Genomic DNA, 20,959 nt, shown 5'->3' on the forward strand with positions numbered 1-20,959 from the left:
ACTCTTATCTTTCTGACCAAACCCAAGACTTTTCTAATCCACTTTTACAGTTTCCAACTTTCAATACGCAATTAAACATCGTTAGCTATAACCGACTTTCAGTTTCTAGTTTGATTTTAAAATATAAAGTGTTAGAAATAAGAGAGAACCGAACAAAAACAGACCAGCTGTTATTGCCACTACCGATAAACGACGAATTCACCGTTTTCAGACAGTACGACACGTGTCTAAACACGCACACGTTGCTGACCTCATAGTCATCACTACTAATCACCTTTTTCAACAATGAGTAAACCACTAATCACTTTTTGATTAAGTTCAAAAAAAAACCCACCACTTTGGAATTCAGTATATCACACATTCAAATCAGGATGCAATAATCAAAAGCAGATAAATGTGTTAACTAAACCATGAGTAATAATAACAAACGATATAACATAAGGTGTTTAAAGGTATTAGAGATCATCATAAAACCACAAATAAATCTCTAAACAAACTATTAAAAACCACCACAGATCGAATATCTACCGTCCATCGCTAAACTCTCGAATTATTAATACATAATCTAAACACCAAATTAAACCAACAAAGCGGCCACGAATAGGAATCCTAAGAAAGATCCGGCGGAGAGTGCAGCGGCGTCGTTAGGAGTAGATCCACTCGGGCCAGTAGGGGAATTTGCGTCAGGAGCTCCATCGGGTGTAAGCGAGGTCGGAGGAGCCGGCGGTGAAGCGACGGTTGAGGTCGGTGTCGGTGAGCCAGCCGGAGGAGAAGTAGGAGCTGCCGTGGGAGTGACGGAAGGCGGAGGAGTGGTGGCGCGTGAGGGAGTTGGTGCGGCGGTTCTCGGAGGCTGAGAAATTGGAGGAGTGGCTGGAAGAGGAGACCTTGTCGGAGATGGTCCCGGAGCCTGAGCTATGGCGGAGGAAACTATGAGAGCGAGGAGGAGGAAAACGACGATGGACTTTGAGGCCATAGTTTCGTACTTTGAGATTTAAGACAAGAAGGAGAGAGAAAAAGGCTGTTTCCAGAAGGGAGGAGACGAAGAGGCTTTATATAGTGGAAACTGGAGAGTTACGTGAGAGAGATAGAGAGACATGTGTTGTTTCCTCGAAATTACACGAAAACGCGTGTAATTTGTAAACCTAAGTCCAAAAGTGTTACTCCATCCGTTTAATAATATAATTAGTTTTGGTTAAAAACACGAAAATTAAAAAAATTATTATGTTTTTAAAAAATATTTTATAATAAATAGATTAGATATAATTTAACTAATAAAAAAATATATATTTAATTTGATTGGTCACATTGTATTCAATAAATGTAAAAATTACCTAGAAATACGAAAACTATTTACATTTTGAAACAAAAACATTTTTCTAAAACTACTTATAATATGAAACGGAGAAAGTATCTTATTATAATTCGACGCCCATTTGGTCTTTTTTTTTTTTTTTATTACATTAGAAATTGATTCTTAGTTCTTGGTGACGAGACTCCCTTCAATTAATATTCAAGAAAAGCTGCGACTAAGATGCTATTGGGCTATGGGCCTCGTATTAATATGCAATTTATTATGGGCCACAAGTAAACGCTTTTTAACATAAACCACTCCCACTCGAGTCTCTCGTCCATGCATCTTCTCCTTCAACCCTTCGTCCCTTTTGCTCTCTGTGCGAGAAGGACACCCTCCCGAAGTTCGTTCTCGTTGCTTGCAGGTTTTCCGCAAAATCTCAAACCCTCTTATACCTTTCTCTGTTCTTCTCTTATTATATCTTGTTCGATTGGTTTCTCCTTCTTGTTGTTGAAATCTGAGTGTAATTTTTTTGGGTGGTTATTGTTGAAATTTGTGAGATAAATTGGTCCGAAGTAAGTCATGCGTACATTTCATGACAAATAATTAGATAAAAATTGAAACTTTTGTCTGTCTGCTTAGTTTATGAGTAAAACCCTAATCTTGCCCATTACTTGTTTTGTCGTGTGTGGTCTTGGTATCAGCTTCCTAGCGATTTACTCTTTCGTCTTCTTGGTGATTTACTCTTTCGTCTTCTTGCTTGAGATGATATATCTGAACTTAGGATGTCTGAACTTGAAATGTCTGAGCTTGAAAGAACTTGCAATGTGTGAACTTGGAATGTCTGAGTTTGAAGATGTCTACGTTTGAAATTCTGAGCTTGAAGATGAATGAACTTGAAATGTCTGAACTTAAAAGAACTTAACATGAAAAATGTCTGAACTTGAAATCTCTGAGCTTGAATGTCTCTGAACTTGGAATGTCCGAATTTGGTAGCAGCGAACACTCTTTTCTCTTTTAGGCTAACCAATAACATGTTTCTTTTTTTGTTCAGGTTGATTTCCTGATTCACTCAATCACAGCTGTTCTAGATGTCTGAAAACATGGAGCAGTTCTTGGAGCTGTCAGTGTCTCCCCTGATTCCGTCACTTCCAGACGACGTCACCGTTGATATCGTGGCTCGTGTGCCTAGAAGCCACTACCCGACACTCTCCCTCGTCTCCAAGAAGTTCAGGAAACTCATTGCCTCGCCTAAGCTCTACAAGAGGCGATCTCAGCTAGGCATCACCCAACACCGTGTCTACGCTCTTCTCCGCAACCGCGACACGGGTGACTGCCGTTTCTACATCCTCCACCGGAAACTCAACTCTAGAAACCGCTTGGTCATCGTCCCATCGCTCCCTCCCGTGTCTTCCCGTGAAATGCGTAGCTGTTACGGTTTGATGCAGCATGAACTCTATTTAGGTCTTTCGTATTTTCATTTATCCTAAATGCCATTTCGTGTGGTTGTAAGTTTGTTAACATCGTTAGTGTCGACTAAAAACTTCTGTTATGCATGTTCTGTTAAATTTGCTATGTTTTATTCTTGAATTGTTTCCTTAGACTTGAAGTTTGCATAATCACTGCCTCATCACCGGTTTAAACGTATAATGCGAAATGTAGTCATGTTCTGACTGTGATGCAAGCCTTCGATAGAGATGAATCAAATAAAAGGAAACATAGCTAGGAGTTTGCGATGAACATGAAAACCTTAAACAATTATGACGAAATATACAAATATATCGTATCTTTTGATCAGCGCCGGTCCTGGGCAAAGCCTAACGAAACATTCGCTTTAGATCTCCAAACTTTTCGAAAAATTTTATATGTAAATAGGTCCCCAAATTTAAAAAAAAATAATTTAGACCCCCAAATTTTTTAAATTTTTACTAAATGGTTTAGGGCCCCTAAATTCTCAGGGCCGATGCTGTTTTTGATGGAAGATGTCTCTCTTTTAGAATTTTACATATTAAACAAATATAAGGAGACACTTATGATCTTTTACTAAAGAAAACCAAGGATGTGTTTTGCTTTACATGGACTTGAGAAGGATCGAAGAGAATGGAGCCACGTATTTTTGTATCCTTTCCTCTTTTTCTGAAAATGATATGTGAATGTATTTTTTTTTATTTGTTTATTTCTACGTACAACATTTTTAAGAAATCTAAAATAACTTCCACAATTTAGAGCATCTCCAACCCCGGTGCAAAAAAAAACTGCAAAATAAAATACAAAATGCAGTCATAAACAAATAAAAAAGACATTACTCTCATGACTGCATTTTTTACTCCATTTTGTAGTTTTTTTTGCAGTGGAGTTGAAAATGCTTTAAACCAACCGACTTTTCCCAAATTAATTTTCATAAAAATATGATTTATACTACCAAACTAACACAAATCTACGTTTCAGAATATAACTTATCATTTTTATTTGTAAGATTCACTCCTAACTATAACTACGTTTTTTACATGGTTTCAAACAAATCATGAATATGTTATCAAATACGATCTCTTAACTTTATGAATTATTTATAAATTTAGTAAATGATAAAATTTAAAAAGAAATACCCTAGGATAACACTAAAAAAGTTTTGTCACAAATATATACTATAATGATCAAAATTACCAAAATGTTTCATTAAAGAGGTAAATATACATTTATACCTTTAGGGTTAACTAATCCAACTCCTAAGGTTTAGAGTTAAGGGTTGGAGATTTGTGATTGAAGTTTAAAATTTTATAAAATAAAAAATAAATATTAAAAATTTGAAAATAAAAATTATAAAAATAGTTTCAAAAAAATTTCGAATTACAAAAAGAAAATTTGAAGAAAAAAAATAAATAAAAAATTTCAAAAAAAAATTCAAAAAAAATTCGAAAAAAGAAAAATTTATAAAAAAATTTCAATTTGAAAACATATAATCTAAAACTATAAAAAAAATTATTTATTTTTTATATATATATCTAGAGTATTAGTGTCATTTTACCTATTAAATAAAACATTTTGGTATTGTGTATTTAGGAGAATTGCCCAAATTTAAATGTGTTTGCATGTTTTAATTATTTTAAACTATATTAAATTATATTAGACATTTCAGAATAACTTAGTTAAACTATCCTAATTGATAGTAACATATTTCTATTTTAATTATAATTAAAAAGTGTTAAACAAACATACATTCTTATTGTTTTAAGTATTATATGAGGAAATATTAAGGCATACAATTTAAGTTTGTGACGTGAGAAATTTCTCAAAACAAAAAATAGACATTCTTATATAGAACTATAAATTGTAGCATATTTATTATTAACTTAGCTAATGGATAATAAGAAATTTGTCTTATTTGGCATTGACATAATATATTTTTTAGTATTATCAATAAAGAAATATAGTTTTTAGTATTATCAATAATAGAATATAGTTGCATGCAAAATAATTTGTAACATATATATCAGCTCAAAAGAAATTCTAAACAGTTTATAAAAGATTATTTTACAAAATATGATATATTTATTTTTATAAAACAATTTTGCGTGCGATATCAAACATATTCTTTACTTAGTTCTAAAAATAAAAAGCCCTAAAATAGAAGATCTCCTATATATTATTTATGAAACATTACAACTTATTTTTGTAGCCACGTGTCATCATTAGGATGATTCTTAGAATTATTAGAGACTGGTCCATCTAATTAGATAATAAGTTTTTTATTAAACTAACCATAAATTCATTATTAATGTCATTTATTATTTTTTTAAATTATCAATTACTAAAATTATTAATCCCACAATGTTATTAGTAATTTAAAGTTTTTGCTATTAAAAATACACATGATCAAAAAAACATATGAGTAGAAAGCATCATTTAATAGACATTAATATTAAAAATATACTATGTATGTTAATATCATTTAAATTTAATTACATATCCTATCAAATTTTTAAAAAAAAAATTGTTTGGATTAATAAAATTGATTTATACGTTCGCACCAATTTAATTATATATGTAATAGTTACTGACTTTTAATTATTCAATATATATTTATTATTTCATAATATGTAAGAACATATAATACATAAAATAATTTTTATATATAATGTTTATCGCGAATTTTTATATATAATGTTTATCGCGCAGATCTTGATCTAGTAGTACCTTAAAAACGAAACATGGGCCGCTACAAAAAAAAATAAAGCGTACCAAGAGATTAGTTAAAAAAGAGAGCAAGAAGCATCTAACTCATGATTTTAATATTTTAATTTTATCCAATTAATAATATACTAAAATTGTTTTAAAAATATTTCATGCTCTATCTTATATATCCAACCGATTGATCGCTTGATGTACTGAGAAAATAATGTTGCAACATTACTCAACGAGTCCAAGTGATTCCTTAGTCACATAGGTCGATTGGGATTATGCTCTTCGTGTATTTAACCTCATCTAACCAAACTTGCAACAATATTTGCATCCATTAGGCATCATTCTTCGCGTATATTAAAAGTAACTGTACACTAATAATATGTTCCCCCGATAAATGAAGAAGATTAGCTTTTATGCTGGTTTCTTGACTTGGTGAATGATTCCCTTCAAACATTCAAGAAAAATTGTGACTTGGTATTTGTGAAACCCATATATTTAACGGGCTAACTATGATGGTATTGGGCTATGGAGCTTGTATTAATACATAGTTTATTATGGGCCACAAATAAACGTCGACGTTTTAGCTTTTCCACATAAACCTCTAAAGACAAGTCTATCCTCCTCCATGCTTCTCTTACAACTCTTCGTCCTTTTCGCTCTCGAGAGTGTCTGTGCGAAACCCTCCCTAAGTTGCTTCTAGCAACTCGCAGGTTTGTTTCAAAATATCAAATCAACTTTCTCTTTCTCCATCTTCCTTTTCTATCTTGTTCGATTTGGTTTCTCCTCTTCGTTGTTGAAATCTGAGTGTAACTTTTTGAGTGGTTATGGTTGAAATTTGAATGAAAAATGGTCCGAAGTAAGTCCTGAATACATTTCATGACCAATACTTACATAAAAATTGAAACTTTTGTACTGTATGCTATAAACCCTAATTTTTACCCATTACTTGCGGGGGGTTTGTGGTCTTGGAATCAGCTTCTTAGCTATTTACTGTTTCGGTCTGCTTAATAATAGTTCTGTCTTGACTTGGAATCAGCGTCCTAGCGATTCCCCCTGCCGTATTCTCAGCAATTTTACTCTTTTGCGATTCTTGCTTGAGATGATATGTCTGAACTTAGAATGTCTGAAAGTGGAATTATCTGAACTTGGAACAAGTGAGCACTCTTTTCTCTTTTCTCTAACATGTTTCCTTTTTGTTTAGGTCGTTTTCCTCTGATTCACTCAACCACAGCTGTTTCAGATGTCTGAAAACATGGAGCAATTCTTGGAGCTGTCAGTGTCTCCTCTGATTCCGTCACTTCCAGACGACGTCACCCTTGACATCGTAGCTCGTGTGCCCAGAAGCCACTACCCGACACTCTCCCTCATCTCCAAGAAGTTCAGGAAACTCATTGACTCGCCTAAGCTCTACAAGAGGCGATCTCAGCTAGGCATCACCCAACACCGTCTCTACGCTCTTCTCCGCAACCGCAACACGGGTGACTGCCGTTTCTACATCCTACACCGGAAACTCAACTCTAGAAACCGCTTGGTCATCGTCCGATCGCTCCCTCCCGTGTCTTCCCGTGGAAGCTTTGTCTCGGTGGGTTCGAAGGTGTACGTGTTCAACGATGTTGATGCCCTCTGCATTCACTGTGCCTCCCACACGGTGCAGCCCATCCCTGACATGCCTCAGCGCTTCTCGGCGACTCCCATGCCTAGTAAAGTTGCTAATGTCATCGACGGGAAGGTTTACCTGATCGGTGATTCCCGTTTCACTTTTGATGGTGGGATGTCGTGGAGTAAAACAGTGATGGTGCTTGATGCAGAAACGCAAGTGTGGGAGCCGGTGATGATAAAAGAAGACATGTGGGTTGGTGCTCTTTGGTCTGATGCGGTGGTGATGGAGGATAAGATTTGCATGAAAGGTCACAGGAATGGTAATTCTTTTGTTTACGAACCAAAGGAGAAGAAATGGGAACTGATGGACGAGGTGTTGAACTCTAAGGACTGGGTGAGTGCGTGTGTGGTTGATGATCTCCTCTACTATCACGATTGTTCAGAGAAGGCGTTAAGGGCGTATGATCCGAAGCAGAGCCGCTGGAGTGTTGTCAGCGGTTTGGAAGAGTTTTTGGCGTCCGAGTGTGCCCAGTCAAAGTGGTCCAATGCGGTGAAGTGCGGCGAGAAGAAGCTGGCTCTCTTCTTTCCTGAAAAACATGACGGCAAGCAGGTCATTTGTTGCGCGGAGATTGCTTTGGAAAGGCGCCAAGGTGGAGAGGTTTGGGGTAAGATGGAGTCGTGTGATGTTGTCATCGAGGATGGTGGGCTGTTTGACGTGGTGAAATGTGTAGCTGTTACCGTTTGATGCAGCATAAAACTCTGTTTAGGTCCCTTCGTATTTTACTTATCCTAAATGCCATCTCGTGTGGTTGTAAGACTTGTGCTGTGTTCAGTTAAATTTGCTATGTTTTAATCTTGAATCGTTTCCTTAGACACGAAGTTTGCATCGTCACGGCCTCATCACTGGTTTAATGTATATTTCGAAATGTAGTCAGTTTTAGAATTTTACATGTTATCAGATTTGACGAGACATATATGTTTGGTTCATGCTCTAACTTATGATGCAAACTAAATGTAAGATTCGCTAATGTTTGGTTGGTACCCATGTTAAAACTATGATGCAAGCCTTTAAGGGAGATGAATCAAAGAAAAGGGAACATAGGAGTTTCGGATGAAATGAAAACCTTAAAAACACACACACACAAACACCTTTTTTTTTTTCAACATTGGCTTGAGACACACCATTGCTCGAAACATATATGTTTATATATTGTTTCTGTTGATTGAAAATGTTCGTCTTTTTTAGAATTTCACATACTAATCAAATATGACGAGACACTTACGGATCTTTTACCAAAGAAAATCAAGGATGTGCTTTGCTTTACATGGACTTGAGAAGGATCGAAGAGAATGGAGCCACTTAAATGATTACAAATTATCTAAATGCATTTGAAATATATATCATAATAAAATAAGTTTTTTTAGTAGACATTTTTATGAACAACTTCTAGATTTAAAATTAGCCAGTCTATTAAGTCAAAGAATTAACTTATAGAAATTATTACAAGATTCAAAAGAAAATTAAAATTAAAATTAGAATACAAAATATGGTATTACATCACCCCTCTTAGTTGAATATTTTTCTTCATAAAATATTATTCATATTTTAAAATAACAAAGTCTCTTAATCTCTTTTAAAATAACAAATCTCTTTATTAAAATTTCATACTCGTGTAGTTGTGAAGGCCAACTACCTAGTATATCTTAAATTACCAATCAATTGATCGCTTGTTATATTAAAGAAAAAAAGTAAGTTGTACAAAAATAATCTCAAAAAAATATAGAGAACATCCGTTGTTGATTTTCATTTTTCCATTTGAACGTGTTTAAGGAATTATCTCCCTCCCTACTCCTCTCGTTCAATTCGTGGAGGGTTATTGATTCAGCATGAACACTACTTAACGATTCCAAGGGATTCCTTAGCCATATAAAGGTCAATTGGGTTCTGCTATTTGTGTATTTCAACCACAATAATACAAATCGTCTTAGTATTCTTTAGTTGCCCTACTATAGAACTTATTGTTGTTGTAAGTTACAAAAAAAAAACTTATTGTTGTTGTACCAGTAATTTTAATAATACATATTTTTGCTTTAGTCGTACTATAATTGTTTTAACAGTACCTAAAATTTTTAAATATAGCTTCGATTTAATCTTTTTACACGACAATGAACGTGTTAAACAACTAACATATTTTCTAACACCAGTGTAATGTTTTTTGTATGTTTCAAAATTGTATAAAATAAACCAAATCATCCTTAAATATTATTTTATATTTGCTTTCAAAAACTCCGGTTTCATAACAGAATTTTGATTTTTTACATTACCCATATCAAATATATAATCTATTAATAAGAAAATTTCATGAAAATGACAAAAAATTACCTTTAAATGGAGATTCAAAATTGCCAAATGTAGAATGGTGGGTGAGGAGAATTATGGCGAAGGGGGGAGAATGTTAAGATAGTGGAATCCTTGTTGAATTGTTGTATGAATATTTAATTTGAAGTTTAATTTTTTAGTTTAATATAGATAATAGGTGAGATGTCAATTATATTACAAAGAAAAGAATAGGTCATGAGAAGAAACAAATGGTATAAATAGTAAGATTATTAAGGAGTAGTGAGATTAAAATGTTTCCCATTAAAGGAATTTTAGTTACCTGTCCATTATTTTTTCCTTTTTGGGTTATTATGGACCCTAATCCCATAATAAAATTTATTTTATTATAATTCACAAATAAAGCGACTTTTCAATCCCTATAAAGAGTTTTCCATTCTCTGCTTCCTCTCTCATGCAACTCGTCGTCTCTTTGGGTCTTGAGAGTGTCTTACGTAAACCCTAAGTTACTTGCAGGCTTGTACTCAAAATCTGAAATTTTTCTTTCTCTCACTCTCCATCCTCCTTTTCTGTTTAGTTCGATTGGTTTCTTTTATCTTGTTGTTGAAATCTGAGTGTAACTTTTTGGGTGGTTATGGTTTTTCCTCCTGCATACATTTCATGACCAATAATTACATAAAAATTGAAACTTTTGTCTGTATGCTGTAAACCCTATTCACCCATTACTTGCATGGTTTGTGGTCTTCAAGTCAGCTTCTTAGCTATTTACTCTTTCCTCTTCTCTTTGTGATTCTTGCTTGATATGATATGTCTGAAGGTGGAATGTCTGAACTTGCTTGAATTGTCTGAGTTTGAAATATCTGAACTTGAAATGATGTCTGAACTTAGAATCAGCTAGCTCTCTTTTGTGTGTTTAGGCTAGCCAATAACATATTTCCTTTTTTTTTTTGTTCAGGTTGATTTCCTGATTCACTCAACCACAGCTTTCACATGTCTGAAAACATGGAGCAGTCTCTGACTCCGTCGCTTCCAGATGACGTCATCATTGACATCGTAGCTCGTGTGCCCAGAAGCCATTACCCGACTCTCTCCCTCGTTTCCAAGAGTTTCAGGAAACTCATTGCCTCTCCTACGCTCTACAAGAGGCGATCCTTCCTAGGCATCACCCAACACCGCATCTATGCCGTCCTCCGCAACCCCCAAACTCGTGATAATTTCAGTTTCTACATTCTCCACAGGAAACTCAAATGCAGTAACCGCTTGGTCATCGTCGGATCACGTACACTTCATCACATGTCTTCCCGTGGAAGCTATGTCTCGGTTGGTTCGAAGGTGTACGGGTTTAACGATCGCGATGCGCTCAGCATTGACTGCACCTCTCACACGTCTCAGTCCATCTCTAACATTCCTCAGCTCATGACTAATAAAGTTGCTAATGTCATCGACAGGAAGGTTTACCTGATTGGTGGTTCCTTTTTGCCGGATGAAAGTGGGTCGCGGGAAGCGTGGAAGAATGCAGTCGCGGTGTTTGACACAGAAACACAATCATGGGAGTGTAAGTTGGTAAAGGAAGACATGCATGTAGGTCTTGGTCCCTTTTGGTCTGATTCTATGGTGATGGAGGGTAAAATTTACCTGAAAGATTACAGCAACAGAAACTTTTTTGTTTATGAACCAGAGGAAAGGAAATGGGAATTGATGGACGAGGTGTTGAATTCTGAGGAATGGGTGGGTGCGTGTGTGGTTGACGATGTCTTGTACTATCACGATTGTTCCGGGATGGAGTTGAAGGCGTATGATCCAAAGCAGAGGTGTTGGAGTGTTGTCAACGGTTTGAAAGATTTTTTGGCCGTGGAGACTGCCCACTCAGTTTGGTCCCATGCGGTGAGCTATGGCGAGAAGAAGCTGGCTCTCTTCTTTCATAAAAACCATGACGGCAAAGAGGTCATTTTCTGTGCAGAGATTGCTTTGGAAAGGCGCCAAGGAGGAGAGATTTGGGGTCAGAAGGAGTCGTGTGATGTCGTGATTGAGGATGGGATGTTTGACATGGTCAAATTTGTTTCTGTTACCGTCTGATGCAGCATAATAATAATATCTCTATTTAGATCCCTTCGTATTTTAAATTATCCTAAATGTCATCTCGTGTGGTCGTAAGTTTGCTAACATCGTTTATGTTAAGACAAAACCTCGAGTGTGTGTTGTTTTATGTTGTCGTTTAAAACTTTGGGCTATGGTCTGTTAAATTTGCTATGTTTTATTCTTGAATAATTAATTACCTTAGAAACGAAGTTTCCCTCCTCTTCACAGGTTAAATTTTACTAGACATTTATGTTTGGTTCCCATGTTCAACTATGATGCAAGTATTTAATAGAGATGAGTTAAAGAAATGGAGTTTGAGATGAAATAAAAACCTTAAACAAACCTACACCTACCATTACTAGAGGGATGGTACGCCCGGGCTTTTCTGTAATTTGAAATTAAATTTTAATTTTTTTGATTTCATTATATATAAATATATCTTAAATATACAATGAACCGGTTACACAAATATACAATGATAGGTAAATAAAAATTTGCTATTGTTTTACTATGATGAATGAACTTTAATTATTTGTATGCATGTTTCTGAATTTTCATATTTGAAAATAATGTTCAAGAAAGCAAGCTACATGAATAAAAGTTAATTAAACTTCAGATATGATCAAATAGTCTTTTATCTTGTTTGTTCAAGTTTTTATGAAAAAACTAATTTAATTTACAACCGATTTTTGTTTTTTTTAGTTAGCTTTGAAATAATTATCGTCTCCAATCTTAAGTACAAACTGACATATAAATCGGTTCTTTTGGTTTAGTGATAAATCGATCTAATTATATTATTTACAGATGTGCAATCTTGGTCTGAACAAAAAAAATCAATTTTTAGCTATAATATCTTTCACTTTCTGTGTCTTCCTTGCAGTTATACCTTTTCATAAACATCTTAATCACCATTTTTCTTTCTCTGGGCCGTCATGGAATCTTTCATGAAAAATCCTTCGATGAAACTGTTATACTCATTTTGTGATACTAGAGGGGGAGAATTAATAATACAGTGACTTTCTCTAATATATATAAAATTTGGGATGGAGTTTAACTTGGAATGATAAAAGGTCAACTGATATGGATTCTGTGCAATGTGTTCTTACCCATATATAACTTGATCATGATATGATTCTACTAACTCTAGCCAGCACATTTCCAAATTTGCTTTCACACTGATTTTTTTGAGTTCATGAAGGTTTTAAAAGAGGCTTCTTTTGTCCATGAAGTAATGACAATTACGGATTTACCTTAACTTTAATACACAAATAACATTTTTTCTGGCTTTGTTGACACGTCCGTATTTACACTTTCGATCTGGCCTCACAACGTACCTCTCTCCCTCTCCTTGCCATCCCGTCCGCCGCAATAAAATCTCCATCCAGCAACACAAGCTTCGCCGTCCCACTCTCTTCGTCCACCTTAAACATCTTTCATGTTGTGCTGCACCACCAAGAGGTATCCTTTGCTGTTGTACACGATCGATCCCGTTAAAACTGCAATCTCGGATGCTTGCATCCGTGTCTGCAGCTAGCGGCTGGCGGCTGCGAGTTAAACAATGGTGATCTGGAGAAGTTAGAGGCTATGCCGCCATGATCCACAGATGAAGTCTTTGGCTGAGTTGATGACGTAACTGCTCCCCTAGTAATCAACCGTCAAGCCATTGTTGAAGGTTGTGTAGGTAAGGAAGTAGTAGGCATGGTTGAATCTGGTGAAGCAGTAAGATTCTGAGTACTTTGCATCCCTATTTATAATTGAAGAAAATTAGGGATTTACGATGAAGGTGACTGAAAGGATAATTAAAATCAAACATAGTGGGAGAAATTGAATGAGAGAGTTAATGGTTTCGTGTAAGACGATGCTTCGATTCTACATGATTCTGTTTTCATAACGTCTCCAGATTTTGTGTGACCTGAGAGATGAACAGATGAAATTTTTTTACGGGAAAATAGCTTATGAAACGTCGGAGTTTCCAAGGTAAGTCTTATCTAGAAATGAGTTAATTTAAATTTCAATACGGGCCCCTATAATAAACTCACCAGAAACAAAAGTACCGTATTATTTATGTTGATGTCATGTGTCCTCATTGGGCCAGTAGTGTTTTGTTTGGGCCATGAGTGTTTGGTAAAGGTGGGCTGCAGATTAACTTAATTATTGGGCTGAAGCACGCGATCTGCTCATCCCAAGTTATTTCATTATTGGCAAGTCCGCGATGACCTGTCACTTTAGTTGGTCATGAATTTTCATCCGACGTGGCACCCCTTAGAAGCTCCAAAAATAGCTTATTTTATATAGTAGTGATTCGATATATAAATGTATATATTGTATCTTTTGATTGGAAATGTCGTCTATTTTAGAATTTTACATATTAATCAAATAGACACTTGAGGATCTTTTACAAGGATGTGCTTTATTTTACATGGACTTGAGAAGGATGGAAGAGAATGGAGCCACATTGTATGCCTCAGCCACGCCTGCCACACCTTCCTTTATAAAATCATCCGGTGACTCGAGGTTTGTGTCAGCCTGGTGCAAAACATGACAACTGAGTCGGTCATGAAAAGTCAGAGAACCAAAGAAGATGAAAGAAAGAAAGAAACACTTACCACACGGAACCATTGCTTTCCCGACGGTGGCAGTGGAATCAGAGCCTTGACAAAGTAGTCATGGGCATTGAAAGCCGCATAGACGTCTTGGCCGCTTACACCATCATGGAGCCTACAAAAAACAATCATATACTTATTAAATAGTTAGAAGCGATAATACAAAGAATGAGACATCTTTGTCAATTACGTGAAAGCTAGGAACTTGCTCTCAGGATTGTCCCAATTATCTTCATGCCACGTAATCTCGCCCTTCAGTCAAAAGACACATTACACATAAGAGTAGAGACACAAAGATTCAAGGAATACATTGTAAACGAGAGGATAACGATTAACTACTTTGCTGAGGAAATTTTCGTGCTTGAGTACATGGTGTGAATGTCGGAACTTGATCAACTCTGAAAAGAACCTGAAATGGCTCTCCTTCTTTGTGTCGAGCTGGATTTTTCAAAAGAAGCAAGACATGATACAACAGTTACAGGGGAGAATCCATAACAACCGCGAGATGTTAAGACTTGCCTCTTTCCACTGGAAATTGTTGAGAGCAGTATCATGTCCGTAGCTATTGTTATTACCATATCGGGTGTGTCCATATTCGTCTCCCATTAGCATCATTGGTGTTCCCTGATATCATTGATCAAGGGTCGGTCTCATATAAGATTGTAAAAAACAATATCAGAGTATGTTGGCAATAGTTTTTACCTGAGAAATCATCAAAGCTAAATGAAAATTCTTCATTTGTCGAACACGCAAGGACTTGATGTGAGCATCACCAGTTTCTCCTGTCACGAAACAGAGTATAAACTTGAATACCAAAACCAAGAAACTTCGATTGTGATAAAGTTATAAATTGTACCTTCCGAACCACAGTTCCAGCTATAATTGTCGTTACATCCATCATTTTCTCCTTCTCCATTGGCTTCATTGTGCTATAAATTACAGAAGAGATATGTTAAGGCATAGACTCATTAACATCATTACATGAGAATATCAAAAGTACCTTAGAATTGTATGTTACAAGATCTCGCAATGTGAATCCATCATGCGCAATTATGAAATTTACACCGTGGTAAGGCTTCCGCTGGTTAACCTATATATAAGAGAAGCGAGTAATTGCGATGATCTCATGAAACCTACAAATAAAAATCAATTACTTGAATGGATCTTACCTGGTAAAGATCAGAAGATCCTGAAACCCGAGTAGCAAAGCTTCCTTTCATACCACAGTCACCCTAAAAATTGTGTAACATAAGAGTGTTAGTCTTCTTCTAACATCATTGGTCTATATACCAGATGAACAAAAGTCCATCGTTGTATACCTTGATAAATCTTCTAACATCATCCCTGTACATCCCATTCCACTCAGCCCACCTGAATTTGAAAAAAAAAAAACCATGGCTCCACAATCCATCCCTGAATCTATCACAATTTGGAAATCTAAGCTAAAACTGTTACCTATCCCAATTTGGAAACTTCCCGACAAGATATAATCCTCCACAATCCCAAGGCTCTGCAATTATTTTACATCTTGGCAAAACAGAATCTTTCGCGATTGCCTGATTCAATAAGAAATTTCAAAATGAATATGCTTACGGCTACCATTATATCTGATAATACACAATCAACTTACCCTTATGAGTGGGGGAGCACTGAGTGGAGATCCATCTGTGTCCCGGCACAACACACTAGCAAGATCAAATCGGAAACCATCCACATGATACTCCGTGACCCTACGTTTAGAAAAAGAGAAGAAAGCAGAACAGAGAGTGATTGACTATGTGAAGTAACCAACGAAATATCTATTTTCAGGATATTTGGTCCATTATTTGATCCATTATGATTTTTTCCGTACCAGTGCTTTAAGCTATCTAGTATTAGCTCCATAACAACAGGATGGTTACAGTTCAGTGTATTTCCTGAAAACAGAAAACAAAAGAGATGTTGAAGGTTATATTATTAATTTGAAGCACGAATTTTCAAAAGTCAAGCCTGTATACGCTTCAAAAATAAAATTACCACAGCCGGAATAGTTAAGCAGTTGGTTGTTTGGATCAAGCATGTAATAAATCTGCAGATAGATTTCACACAGTTTAGAGCTCCAAATATCAAGATAATATTCATTAATAAACTCAGATGAGAGTCACCACTCTTATGACTCACCTTATTGTCTATGCCACGAAATGAAGTGGTATAAGGGTACTTATCATCAGCTTCATTGGTATGATTATAAACTACGTCCAAAATAACCTGCAGAAAAAGAATGGTAAGAATATTTCTGAAGAATCATCAGTTACATAAGTTAAGTAAAAAGAGATTAGAGGCTCCAAGGAAAAAAGGGGGCAAAACAAAGAGCGTTGCTTGCTTACCTCTATACCAGCAGAATGTAAGGCTTTGACCATTTCCTTAAACTCTTTGGAAGCTTTAATAGGATCTCCCTCGCCACTAGCATAACGGCTCATTGGAGCAAAAAAGTTAACTGTCGAGTAACCCCATGTGTTAACCTAGCAAACGAAAAACTCTTTTAGCTTGTGGAAGCATTGGAGAATCACACTCCTGTATACAAGTATTAGACTTGTGCTTACCATGTGATCTCTAGGATTAGGACGCCTCTGAAGCTCAAGTTCATCAAACTCAAAGACTGGCAATAGCTCCACTGCATTAATACCCAGATCCAGAAGGTGTGGTATCTTTCAACAGAAAGAAGTTACAAGTGAGATATAAATAAACATTGCATATAAACATACAACCAGATTAAACCTATCCTCAATATATTGATAAATTATTGAGTATTTCGTGCTATTAGCTCTTCTGCTCAACAGATAATGCAATCATATCATCATACTTCGGAGGTAGAATATGATTGATTACCTTCTCAACGAGACCAAGGTAACTTCCTGCTGTAGATGGATCAATCCCACTGGACTCATCCGCAGTAAAAGCACGAACATTCATTTCATAAATAACAAGATCCTTCTGCAATACAGTGACCGATGGTAAAAGAATTGAAAAAACAGTAGACCAGAGTCATCAAAATTAGCTCAGAAACAGAATCGTGCAACAACTAGCAGAAGAAGGGCAAATGAAATTCGTACCTCGGGGATGTTAGGGAACTTGTAGTCATCTCCCCAGTCAAATGGAGAGGTCTCAAAGTCATAAGTTCCATAGAACTGAGCAAACTTCTGGTTACTATCTCCAAAAAAGCTCCGGCCTTTAACAAGCTTTGCATAAGGATCCAGAAGCAGAATGCTATTGTCAAAGCGATGCCCTTGGTTCCATTCTCCAGGACCATCAACACGGTAACCATAAAGAACATTTCTGAGTGGCAAATCCTATCACAACGTACAAAAAAATCATGAGAAGACTGACAACAAGAAACGAATTGTCTAAAGGAATACTACCTCAACAAAAATGTGCCACGTGTCTCCAGTCTTGTTTACGCTGGGATCCAAAACCAACTCCACAACATCCACATCATCCTTCTCATCACTATCAACCAAAGAAGACAATCAAACTTTAAAATCAAGAAGCTGAGACATCACATTGGCAAGAAACAAAACATATGATTTTTAACCTCTGAGGAAGTGATAAGCAGAGTGTGACAGAAGTGGCGTTCTGAGAGAAGAGAGCGAAGTTGATTCCTTTGTCAACTTGGGAGACACCAAGAGGAGACTTCTCGCCAGAGGAAACTTTGAAGGATTGTTTATTAGTTTCCGCCATTTGAGATGATTCTTCCTCTATCACGCGTTCTCGTGCGCGTCGACAAGTGACCTTAAGCGTTGAGCGACGGGTACAAACCGGAGCTCCGGTCACTTTCCTGCTCAAATTCAAATCAGAATTGTGATTTTCGGATCGCGATTTCGATTCGAAGTGAGGGAAGCTGTAACTGACTAACCCCATGGGAATGAAGCCGGTGAAGACATTACCAGAGGAGTGGAGCGCCGGGGGGAAACTGGAAGCAGCGCGGGAATAAGCAGGCGAGGCGAGCATCGGTTCTCTTTGATTCGATGATCGGAGTGAGATTGTTTTTTTTGATTGATACTTGGAAGTGAGATAGATGTTAGTGATGGATGGGACTTTGGGAGAAACAAAAAAAGAGTTTCGAGAATGGAGGAGAACCGTTCATTGGGGTGACTGTCACGTGAACGGAAGAGCGCGCGTCTTGTGTATTCCTTTATTCTTTGTTGCGAAAACCGTTTTTTAGAGCAAAAAAAATAGTAATTATGTCTTTTAGACTAATCTATATTTTGTGTCATATTTTTCTATAATACCCTTTAATATTTATGAAAATAATATTAATAAATAGTTTTACAAACAAAATTTTTTTAGAAAAATAGTAATATTTGTTAAAATACCTATATGAACTTAATGGTATATTTTCCAGTTATAAAAAAGTTAAAATTATAAATTTCAGATTATGTTCTAAAAAAAGTAGAAATGACATTCTACGAAGTAGAAAACGAAATCTACTTTTTTCATTGAATCTACAATGTTTAGAATACGTGATCTACGTAAATAGAAGTATTCTACAAATATGTAGAATACACATTCTATGCTTAACCTACCATTTTAAAATTCTTAGAAATCAAAATCTACACATTAATCTAATTCTAAAACAAGTAGAAACCGACTTCTACAGTAAAACATGTAGAAATCAAATTCTAAACATTACTATAATTCTAAAAAACTGTAGAAACTAATTTTTACATATTAGTTGTATTCTACGGATAAGAAATCAGTTCCTAAAAATATGGAAACAAAATATTATAGAATATTCACTTTTATATTTTTAAAAAAAAATCGATTTTAAAATTTTAAAATCGATTTTTTATTTTTTTTAAAACGAAAAAGGAACAAAAAAAAGCGACAAATCGATTTGAGAATATTCACTTTCAACCCAGAGAAAAATATCCTATTTTTAGAAATTCAAATTCAAAGGAGTGCTACTGGTTGTTGTCGATGGAACATTCTTGAAGAGGCGTGTCCTATTTTTAGAAATTCAAATTCCTATTTTTAGAAATTCAAATATTTGAGAATATTTGAGAATATTCACTTTCATCCCAGAGAAATCGAGTTTAAAGAGTTGAAATCATGCTTGGTCGGTTCAAATCAAGTGGGAATCAATCCGGATATAATCATACAAAACCAAAAAAAATCGATTTGGGATTCTTTCCTCGGCACGGGATCGATCGATCTATTCTTACAGATCAGTCGATCTGTGTAAATCGACCTTCGCCGATCGAGTGAAATGGACCAGGTCGATCAGTATATATTTCGCGTTTTTTTTGTTCTGAATAATGATCGGGATCGATCGATCCACTATAACTTGTAAAGTGGGATCGATCGATCCCCCTTGTCGAACTCAATATATATATTTTTTTAAAAAATTACAATTTTAAGGGCATTACTGCCATTTTAGAAAAAATTAGTCTAATATGACATAAAGTAGTATAAATTAGTGTAAAGGGACATAGTTAACATTTTTTTGCTCTAAAAAACAGATTTCCCTTCTTTGTTTTTATTTATTTTTTCTTCTGGGGATTTTCTTGTTTGTCATTTTGCGGGAAAATATCTTTTGTCATTGGGGTGACTGTCACGTGAGATAGATGTTTGTTTTTTTTTTTAAAACGCTAATACTTCCTTGATCACACTTTCAGCAATACGCTTTGCTCCTTTGATATTATGATGACAATCAAACTGCAACATTCCAATCCGAAAGGTCGTGCAGGACAGCTGGTTTAGAAATGGCACCAATCATATGATGATCATCACTAGCAAAAATGATAGAATTGTAATGGAGAGTTTTCAAATTTTCAATGGCCCAAATCCAGCTTTTAAAATGATGCATCACGCTTGCAATAGATCCCAGTGAAAGATCGCATGCCATGTAATAAGACTTTACCTTCTCTGTTACGGAGAATCCATTAAGCTCCGCTTTGATGTCTAGCTTTATCCCAAACAAAGCCAGTATCACACTTTAGCCAAGAGATTAGTGGTGGCTTTCCAACCAAAGATAATCCTCTTTTTTCTTTCGAAGACTTTTTTTCTTTTTTGCTTTTCCATTGTCTTAATGAGAAACCAGTGGTCAACTTCTTCATAGATTGCCCTAATGAAAAATGGTTCCAAAGCAAGTTTTCCTTCAAAGAAAAATGAATTTTGTTTTCCATATTGACCATAGAATCCAAAAACCATTTCTTCTGATCTTTTTCCGGGTGAGTTGATTCTTCCTTGTATTTAAAACATAAAAAAATGTTGGAGTAGACATAAACATGATCAAAACCGTTTGGAGGGTGAGGGAAATTGCTAGCTGCCCAAGTTTGTTTTGCAATGGTGCAAACAAAAAGAATTTAAAGATTGATGCAGCAAGATATTTGGAAATTTCTTTATTATTCATTATTTTACATAGATAATTACTTTTTATTGTATTTTATATATTTTATTAGTTTTTCTATTTTAATTAAGATTAGGGTTTTCATAGATTTAAGGATTTGTTATAATTAAGCATTTGTTATAATTAAGCATTTAAGCCTAAAGTTGTATTCAGACTTTGATAATTAATAAACTAGCTGTTTTGATTTATACCTTGTTCGATTTGATTAAATTCATCAAGCAGGAAGTTCTTATACCTTGTTCGATTTGATTAAATTCATCAAGCAGTAAGTTGGTCTCAAGAAGCTATCGAAAGAAACTCTTGATTGATCCAAGAACAGGTCTCTAAGAACCCTAAAGGTTCCTTGATCGACCGTTCAACGTATTTGTCCGCTCCATCAGGTGGTATCAGAGCTGCGTATCTTTGGTTTCCTAATCGAAGAACGATTCTGGATGTCATGTTGATTACCAGTTGCAATCTCTATCCTTTCGTGGACGAAA

The 20,959-nt window shown here is 35.5% G+C and overlaps 5 protein-coding genes across 8 annotated transcripts; 3 read left to right on the plus strand and 2 right to left on the minus strand.

Annotated features, from left to right (window-relative positions):
* Window positions 1-383: 383 nt before the first annotated feature.
* LOC106331945 (classical arabinogalactan protein 10) lies at window positions 384-1,040 on the minus strand. The gene has a single exon (XM_013770387.1). It carries the CDS (start codon window positions 971-973, stop codon window positions 578-580), a length of 396 nt encoding a protein of 131 aa, XP_013625841.1. The 5' UTR covers window positions 974-1,040; the 3' UTR covers window positions 384-577.
* Window positions 1,041-1,622: 582 nt separating this feature from the next.
* Window positions 1,623-2,822, plus strand: LOC106333751 (F-box/kelch-repeat protein At4g38940-like). The gene is made up of 2 exons (XM_013772164.1): window positions 1,623-1,715; window positions 2,346-2,822. The coding sequence occupies exon 2, from the start codon at window positions 2,383-2,385 to the stop codon at window positions 2,779-2,781; it is 399 nt and encodes a 132-aa protein (XP_013627618.1). The 5' UTR covers window positions 1,623-1,715; window positions 2,346-2,382; the 3' UTR covers window positions 2,782-2,822.
* Window positions 2,823-6,098: 3,276 nt separating this feature from the next.
* On the plus strand, window positions 6,099-7,945 carry LOC106329509 (F-box/kelch-repeat protein At4g38940-like). Of its 3 annotated transcripts, none has more exons than XM_013768184.1 (2): window positions 6,099-6,183; window positions 6,675-7,945. In XM_013768184.1, the coding sequence occupies exon 2, from the start codon at window positions 6,714-6,716 to the stop codon at window positions 7,815-7,817; it is 1,104 nt and encodes a 367-aa protein (XP_013623638.1). In that variant the 5' UTR covers window positions 6,099-6,183; window positions 6,675-6,713; the 3' UTR covers window positions 7,818-7,945. The 3 variants fall into 3 exon arrangements, with proteins under 3 accessions (XP_013623638.1, XP_013623639.1, XP_013623641.1); XM_013768185.1 differs by having other exon boundaries at window positions 6,113-6,183; window positions 6,705-7,945; XM_013768187.1 differs by lacking the exon at window positions 6,099-6,183 and adding an exon at window positions 6,205-6,627 and having other exon boundaries at window positions 6,705-7,945.
* Window positions 7,946-9,865: 1,920 nt separating this feature from the next.
* LOC106334141 (F-box/kelch-repeat protein At4g38940-like) lies at window positions 9,866-11,486 on the plus strand. The gene is made up of 2 exons (XM_013772477.1): window positions 9,866-9,926; window positions 10,366-11,486. Exon 2 carries the CDS (start codon window positions 10,401-10,403, stop codon window positions 11,484-11,486), a length of 1,086 nt encoding a protein of 361 aa, XP_013627931.1. The 5' UTR covers window positions 9,866-9,926; window positions 10,366-10,400.
* A 2,304-nt stretch (window positions 11,487-13,790) lies between these two features.
* Window positions 13,791-18,245, minus strand: LOC106327926 (isoamylase 3, chloroplastic). 2 transcript variants are annotated; one of them, XM_013766247.1, is made up of 22 exons: window positions 18,016-18,245; window positions 17,664-17,906; window positions 17,491-17,578; window positions 17,185-17,421; window positions 16,961-17,065; window positions 16,675-16,779; window positions 16,459-16,593; window positions 16,253-16,339; window positions 16,109-16,160; window positions 15,945-16,008; window positions 15,723-15,822; window positions 15,548-15,648; window positions 15,412-15,463; window positions 15,262-15,324; window positions 15,093-15,182; window positions 14,949-15,021; window positions 14,795-14,874; window positions 14,612-14,716; window positions 14,432-14,530; window positions 14,283-14,344; window positions 14,096-14,207; window positions 13,791-14,015 (listed from the first exon to the last, which is right to left on the minus strand). In XM_013766247.1, exons 2-22 carry the CDS (start codon window positions 17,807-17,809, stop codon window positions 13,905-13,907), a joined length of 2,067 nt encoding a protein of 688 aa, XP_013621701.1. In that variant the 5' UTR covers window positions 17,810-17,906; window positions 18,016-18,245; the 3' UTR covers window positions 13,791-13,904. The 2 variants fall into 2 exon arrangements, with proteins under 2 accessions (XP_013621701.1, XP_013621700.1); XM_013766246.1 differs by having other exon boundaries at window positions 17,985-18,245.
* Between the last annotated feature and the right edge of the window lie 2,714 nt (window positions 18,246-20,959).

The sequence above is a fragment of the Brassica oleracea genome, chromosome C3 (assembly GCF_000695525.1).
Source record: "Brassica oleracea var. oleracea cultivar TO1000 chromosome C3, BOL, whole genome shotgun sequence".
Taxonomy (NCBI): domain Eukaryota; kingdom Viridiplantae; phylum Streptophyta; class Magnoliopsida; order Brassicales; family Brassicaceae; genus Brassica; species Brassica oleracea.